General features: G+C 38.0%; 2 protein-coding genes across 9 annotated transcripts in view; one reads left to right on the top strand and one right to left on the bottom strand.

Annotated features, from left to right (window-relative positions):
- Nucleotides 1-2,759, bottom strand: part of LOC306845040 (uncharacterized protein) — a 16,930-nt gene extending 14,171 nt beyond the window's left edge. For 2 of the 8 annotated variants that reach the window (XM_079377563.1, XM_079377562.1), the window contains exon 1: nucleotides 897-1,232. The gene's annotated coding sequence lies outside the window, so the exon portion shown is untranslated. Of the gene's footprint in view, nucleotides 1-896; nucleotides 1,355-2,155; nucleotides 2,232-2,676 lie in introns of those variants that run through there. The other 6 variants (XM_079377556.1, XM_079377557.1, XM_079377558.1 and 3 more) reach the window with 6 other exon arrangements.
- On the top strand, nucleotides 2,424-4,913 carry ccdc122 (coiled-coil domain containing 122). Its single transcript, XM_079377564.1, has 2 exons — nucleotides 2,424-2,449; nucleotides 2,692-4,913. Exon 2 carries the CDS (start codon nucleotides 4,019-4,021, stop codon nucleotides 4,367-4,369), a length of 351 nt encoding a protein of 116 aa, XP_079233690.1. The 5' UTR covers nucleotides 2,424-2,449; nucleotides 2,692-4,018; the 3' UTR covers nucleotides 4,370-4,913.
- The last annotated feature ends 3,115 nt before the right edge of the window (nucleotides 4,914-8,028 follow it).

The raw sequence follows: 8,028 nt of genomic DNA, 5'->3' as shown, positions 1-8,028 counted from the left end.
TGACTGACACACACACAATGCGCTGGTGTTTGCGTGTCGATGTAAAGCACTGCAGGCGTGTTGCCATGCATATTTGTGGCAGGTGCCAACAGTGTTTTGTTCTCGAGTCTCCAGCCCTTTTTCCCTGCTTCTCAGGGTGTGACGTGAAGTTACCCGTCCTGATCTACCAGCAAACACCCCTTCAGAAACAATTACTACACACCCTGCTGATTAGCAGCTTCTCGTTACCACCGATCCTCCTGCTCAGTCTAACACACATTATATACAGAACCACCAAACCTGTCATAAGGGTCAATTTTTTTAAATTGAGATTTATACATCATCTGAAGCTGAATAAATCATCTTTCCATTGATGTATGGTTTGTTATGATAGGACAATATTTGTCTGAGATACAACTATTAGAAAATCTGGAATCTGAGGGAGCAAAAAAATCTAAATATTGAGAAAATCTCCTTTAAAGTTGTTCAAATGAAGTTCTTAGCAATGCATATTACTAATCAAAAATGAAGTTTTGATATATTTACGGTAGGAAATTTACAAAATATCTTCATGGAACATGATCTTAATATCCTGATGATTTTTGTCATAAAAGAGAAATGTATAATTTTGATCCATACAATGTATTGTTGGCTATTGCTACAGATATACCTGTGTTACTCATGACTGCTTTTGTGCTGCAGGGTCAGATATATATATATATATATATATATATATATATATATATGTGTTCTTAATCTCTCAGATGCTAAATCTGACCATGAGATGAGTTCATGATATAAACACAAGATATAAACATTCTGCATATTAAAGTTAGGCAACAAGCAAACATGCCATTTAATACTTTCACGTATAAATGTCTGAATAAATGGACATAAAGCGGAGCGCTCGGACTCACCTGTGTGTGTGTCGCCGCTGGAGTGTGTGTGAAAGTCTCACTCTGTGTCACACCCTGTTCTGTGTCAGAGCCAGTGAGGACTTTGATCACATCACAGCAGCACAAACCTGTACGGTCAGTTTCAGCACAAACACACACTCTCCTATTATCCTATTAATGAGTTCATTATGAAAACTCACACTCAGATCAGATCAGAAACACACTCCTTCAGTCTTCTGTTACTCTGATCAAAAGCTGTGTTTAACTGAGTTCTGATCGACTGTAATCACGTCCTCACATTCACACGCTCAGAGTTTATTCACCTGTTTTTCTCCAGAAATGTTCCTGTCACAAGTCCAGGCGTGTCTTCATCACCGGCGTGTAGATATATCAGAGGAACGCCTCACACATTCCCTGTCAGTCAGACGAGTCTTCAGTCTCTCTCTCAACATCTGGACGACACTGAAGATCCTCTGCTGCTGTTTAATGTCACAATCAACAGACTCATATTCAACACCATTAACTCAAGATTGAGGGATGAAATCGAATCATTTTAACTACTGAAACCCTTAAAGATCAGCCACTGAATATTGTGTCTCTCTCCAGTATTTCTGCAGCTTTAAGGCCAAGTAAACAAACTTTAAGAACTAAATTGAGGGAAAAACAATACATCGGTATGTTCTCTTGACGTAAAAGTGTGAAAATCACAACTTCCAACAGATCTCAATAACTTTTAATTCATATTTACACAAAAAAGGCCTGAATATCTGCTATCACACACTAGAATACGTCAATAACTTCTACTGTACTTTCTGATTACACAGCAAATATGATGATCTTCCTCTGAATGTGTGTCTTGTTTTCCAGTGCAAATGATTAAAGATTCTTAAATCAAGATACTTTAACTGGAGAAGCAAAATTACATAAAATAAGAAGTCTTGTTTTATGAGAAATTGATCAAAAATGAAGCGTTTATGACTAAAACAAGAACAAATATCTACCAATGGGTTCAGAAAAATCAAGTTAATTCAAAGGAAAACAAGGTTTCATTCCTCAATCGCAGATATTTAATCTAGTTTTACTCACTTCATTTTTCAGAAATTCAACATGTGTGACTCCAGTAAAGTATCTTGACTTCAGGATGTTATACAAAAATACAGAGGAAGATATTTATTCTTTGCAATGTGTGACTTTATATATACTGAACAAACTGTGTGTGCTATTGCCCTACACCAACCCTCAGTCATATTTAAAGAGTAATTCTAATTTAGTTTTTATACCTAACTTGTGTTTTCGCCAGATCTGAGATTTAAAACTGGCGCTACCGGAAATGCTTCAGGACCAGACATGCGCAGTAGCTCCAATGCATGCAAAAATAATCTAATAAAAAGGCACAAAACAACAAAATTACTAAAACTGAAACTAAATTGACAATAGAAAATATATAAAATAACCAGTCAATCAATAAAAAATATAAATAAAAACTATAACAGTATTTGAATGATACTAAAATAACGAACACTACTGACGTCACTCGAGTTTCCCGCCGAATTAGCGATGGACGACGAGCTCAGGTAAAGTGTTCAGCTGGACTTCTTCAAAAATAACGAGTAAATTCCTGTGTGATCTGAGAGCAAATGGAGAAATTGTCTTTAATGTCTGATAGCTAATAGTTAAGCTCATGTTTGGTTTCTCAGAAGTGTTTATTACTGACAGAAATCAGCCGTTAAACGACAGACGAGTGTGTGAACGCGACTCACATTAAAATAATGAAGCATCGGCTCATAATGAGCTCACAGACCTGTTTATTATTCAGAAAGCAGGACTTTCCTCTCAGTGACGCGCTTCAGGAGCTTCTGCAGCAGGGAGCGGCGCGCGCGCGACAGCTCGGGGACGCGCAGCGCGAGCTCGACACGCTTCAGGTGCGCGCGCACATAAGCCTCATTTCCTTGACGAAACATGACATATGATAATGCAAACACATGTTCAGTATTAAGATTTTTCCAGACAGATATATTCCAGATGTAGCTATTATTGTATTAATTTAGGCAAGATAAAACAATAACGCATGGTCCTAATGTAACACTTACATTTTTCTCAAATAAATGTATACTGTGTGCAAAAAAAAAGTTGGAATTCTGTAAAAAATTGTAATTACGACAAAAAAAGTCATAATTATGACTTTAAAAAGCAAAATTATCACATAAATCCAAATTATGACATCAGAAATCATGCAATAAAGGGTAGAAATTGACATACCAAGCCAATTATAACATAAAAGTCATAATTATGAGATGGAAATGTGACATTATGGTATAATAAGCCATAATTTGGCATAAAAAGTTTTAATTTTGAAAAAAAAAAGTTGAAATTATGACAAAAAGTTGACATTATGATGTTATAATGATGAGATAAAAAGTCAAAATTATGTTGTAATTATGACATAAAAGTCATAATTCTGACTTTAAAAGGCAAAACTATCACATACAAAGTCGAAATTATGATATTAAAAGTTATGAGATAAAAAGTAGAAATTGACATACCAAGCCAATTATGGCATAAAAAGTCATTTATGAGAGAAAAATGTGACATTATGGCATACGAAGCTATAATTTAATTTTGAAATAAAAAGATGAAATTATGATTTTAAAAGTCAAAATTGACATGCCAAACTGAAATTTGCATAAAAAGTTGAGATGACGTGATAATGATGAGATAAAAAGTTAGAATTGTGACATACCAAGCTGAAATCATGACATACTGAGATAATCATTTGCATAAAATCATATTTTCATAATTGATTTTTAAAGTCAAAATTATGACACACCAAGTCATTATGAGATTTAAAATGAGTCATTTTTTGCCCGTCATAATTTTGACTATTAAAGTCCTAATTTGAACGTTTATCTCATAGTTATGACTTTTTATGCCATAATGATCGCACAGTATGTCATAATTTGGACTTTTCTGTCATAAGTTAGATGTTTAAAGTCATTTGGCTTATCTTGTAATCGTGACTCGCCCAAGCCAGATATTCAGAGTCAGCTGTGGATGCGGAGGTGTTTGTGTCTCAGCAGGCGTCTCTTCTGCAGCTGCAGCGGAGCGGTGGGTCTGCTGGTTCCCAGGTGAAGCTGCAGGAGAAGATGCTCTCTGCTCTGGACTGTGATACGGAGCAGCTTCAGCACAGCGTCCTCCGTCTGGAAACACAGATCCACAGCCTCCTGCTGGAGAACCTGGAGCTGAGGAGCTGGGCGGAGGAGCAGCAGCAGCACCGGCGCTCTCAGCAGACGGAGTTCAGCTCGTACCGCAGCCGTGTGACGGAGCACCGGACGGCCGTGTGTCTGCAGGAGAGCCGAGCGCACCTCCATCAGGAGCTCCAGCAGAAGCAGCAGGAGGCGTCTGGACTCAGACTCACGCTGGAGGAGCTCCAGACCGACCTCCAGAAACCAGTCCGGCAGACGCAGGTCTCGCTCTCAGCACCTGTGACTCTATGAGTAGCAGTGTGCGATAATATCAGAATTGTTGTTTTAATGATGTGCGATTTGACATTAACGAGTATTTAGCAAAATGATTTCAAACACCCCTAGAGCGCATGCTTCCATCACGTGACGTCTAGACTAGTTCATGTTCTTTCCCTGCATGGTTCAGTCTAATAAAATACATGCAGAATGATCACAAATTCAAGACATGGGGACAGAAAATGTATATATTTATATCATTTCATATAGTTAATCAATATCACACAAAAAGTGCAGTTTTTTTACATTTATTCATTTAGCTGACGCTTTTATCCAAAGCGACTTACAATTGCTATATATGTCAGAGGTCGCACGCCTCTGGAGCAACTAGGGGTTAAGTGTCTTGCTCAGGGACACATTGGTGTCTCACAGTGGATTCAAACCCGGGTCTCTCACACCAAAGGCATGTGTCTTATCCACTGCGCCATCACCACCCCAAAAATTTTTTCTCCAAAAATTACCATGATTACAAATGTAATATAGATTTTTTTTTTACAACAGTTCAATAAACAAGAAGGTTAAGAGACTTGTCTGTTTTTGCTCTATTTCGACAACACTAATAATTCCAAGCACAGCTACAGCACTGATGTGTCTCTGAACAACATGAAGCTGATTCGATCCTGAATGAATCAATCCTTTAAATGATTCGGTTCAATCGAATCGACTCCCTTGACTTGCTGCCACCTGCTGGCGGTTTCAATTTCACATTTAAAGTTGCTTTTTATTATTTAAATAATTTCAAATAACAGTATTCAATGTTTTATGTTTAATATTTCAAAACATTATTTCTGCATTTGTAATTTGAGGTTAAATACATTCGTGTCCTGCACTAAACCGTGTGTAAACGCATCTAAACTCCTTTTTGTCAATATCACCTCGTGTGTGTGTGTGTGTGTTGATCTTGCAGAAGGAAATCGACGTTCTTAAGGCCAATATTCTTGCAGCCAGACAGACTGTGCTGGAGAGAAAAGCTGATCTGGAGAATGAACAGCAAACACAGACACAGCTGAGGAGAGAGATCGAGGTAAACAGCCAATCTATAGAGCTTTATACAATACAGACTAAATCAAGTCAAGTCTGCTTTATTGTCAATTCTTCCACATGTACGGCACATACATACAGAGAACTGAAACTGCGTTACTCTCAGACCCTTGGTGCATACAGTTAACATTAAACACTGACAGTAGACGTTCAAATACAGATAAATACAGTTTAAACATATGTACATACAACTATACAGATATACAAATGAGGACATTGTAGAAAAATAAAGAGATAGATAAAGTGGCATAAGGCACATGGCAGAATAGATAGAGTGCAAACCAGTTAAATAAAACAAAACTATGCAGATATATGTGTAGTGCAAGAAGAGCTTATCAGTCTGTTAAAGTGACAAGAGAACAGTCTTTTTATCAGACTATCCGAAGAGGTAGTTTGCAGTCAATGCTGGATGAGGTAGTGATTAGTCCAATGCTGCACAAGTGACAGGTGCTGGTCACAGTATTTAAGTGGGGGGGGGTGGAAGGTCCTGGGGATGTGGGTAGCTGGGGGGGGGGGGGGGGGGGGGTCGTAGTATCAGTGTAGCATGGGGTAAAAGAGGGGAGGGGGGGGGCAAGGACGGGAGGGAGTTCAGCTTCCTGACAGCCTGATGTATGAAACTGTCTTCAGTCTGCTGGTCCTCGCCTGGAGACTCCGCAGTCTCCTCCCTGATGGCAGCAGACTGAAGAAGCTGTGTGTCGGGTGGGTGGGATCACCTGCAATGAGGAGGGCTCTGCGGGTGAGACGGGTGCTGTAGATGTTCTGGAGGGAGGGGAGAGAGACACCAACGATCTTCTCAGCTGCTCTCACTATGTGCTGAAGTGACTTGTGGCAGGATGCGTTGCAAGCGCCATACCACACAGTGATGCAGCTAGTCAGGATAAAGAAGAAACAGGAAAATAACAGTTAATGTTGGAAAATTCATCACACAAATCCAGTTTCAGCTGTAAAGCAGCTCTACAGAAGACAGAAGTAGTGTTCTTAGAGAAGTCTTAATTCACCCTTCCACAAACGAAGGCTTCAAAAGCTCTTAAAAGAGCAGAAAGCCTTAAATTCATGAAGTCATGGCATTAAATGTTGCTTGTACTGCAAAAATGGTCAGTCTTGTTTTTCAGTACAAATATCTAAACATCCATAAATCAAGATGCAGTTAATGGAGATGAAATATGAAGTTATGAAGTCTTGTTTTCTTACAAACTGAACAAAATAAAGTGAGTTTGTTTAAAACAAGAACAAATATCTGTTAACGAGGAATGAAAACTTGATGTTTCTGACTGCTTTTACAGATGTGTGTTGTTTTAATCATAACCACTTCAATTTGATCAGTTTCTCATTAAACAAAACTTAAGTTATGTTGCTTCTCCAGTAAATGTATCTTGATTTAATAATCTTTAGTCATTCGCACTATTAAACGAGAGAGAAATACTAAGAGAGTGATCAGCAGGTACAGGTGATGCTTATTCTAATGTTTGATAGCAGATATTCAAGCCATTGTTTTTAAATTAATAATAAAGTAATACAGATCTGAACTGGCTAATTCAAGACGTGGTCATTTAGAGATCAAACTGATGCATTGTGTTCCATTCACTTTATTCCTTACCTTTTCTGGAAAAGAACAGATAAATGGATAGTTCACACAAAAATGAACATTGTCATTATTTACACATCTTGAAGTTTTTCCAAACCTGTGCATCACAGAAGATTATTTATTAATTTTTTTGGTAAAATATGAGTAACCAAAGATTTAATGGTATTCACCTCCATAGTATGGAGAAAAAACAAACTATAGAAGTCAATGGCTACCAGCAACTCACTTTCAAAATATCTTTTGTGTGTTCAACAGAAGAAACAAACTCATACAGATATGTAAATGATGCCAGAATTATCTACCCAAGCCTTAGATTGTCCTTCTTCAAACCTGATCTTGATGTTTGTTCCTCAGATCCAGGAGCGCAGGTGCGAGGCCATCCTGAAGCGGCTGCGCAGTCAGCTGAAGACAGCTCAGTCGGGTCACCTGCAGCTGCGCAGCGACGTCACACACCTGCAGACGCAGCTGGAGGATCTCCGGGGTCAGCTGCTCCGAGACTGATTAACAGAACAAGTTAGATGTTCCGTGGGAATGTGTTTGAATTAGGGCTGCAAAACAACAGTCGATTCAACATAAAAGTGTATGTTTACATAATATATGTGTGTGTGCTGTGTATATTTATTATGTATATATAAATACAAACACATGCATGTATATATTTCAGAAAAATGTTATTTTTATATATTAAATATTTATATTAATATAATTTATATGTAGATACATGTAAATATTTTCTAAATATATACTGTGTGTATTTATATATACATATTAAATATACACAGTACACACGCGTATAGTATGTAAACAAACTTTTTGAATGGATTAATCACGACTAATCGTTCTGCAGCCCTAGTTTGAACGCACACCTGTGATTTAAACTGTTCAGTCCGGCACTGGTCAGTGTGTTTGGATGATTTCTGTCGACTGTGTCTAATACTCTTCAGCCGGTTAACAGTTAAACGGCTCTCGTGTTTCTCTCTCAGTCTGTTACATCAGATTAATATACATA

This window comes from Barbus barbus, assembly GCF_936440315.1.
Source record: "Barbus barbus genome assembly, chromosome: 25".
In the NCBI taxonomy this organism is placed as follows: domain Eukaryota; kingdom Metazoa; phylum Chordata; class Actinopteri; order Cypriniformes; family Cyprinidae; genus Barbus; species Barbus barbus.
The sequence above is the reverse complement of the archived record's forward strand: the minus strand, read 5'-3'. Positions and strand labels throughout refer to the sequence as shown.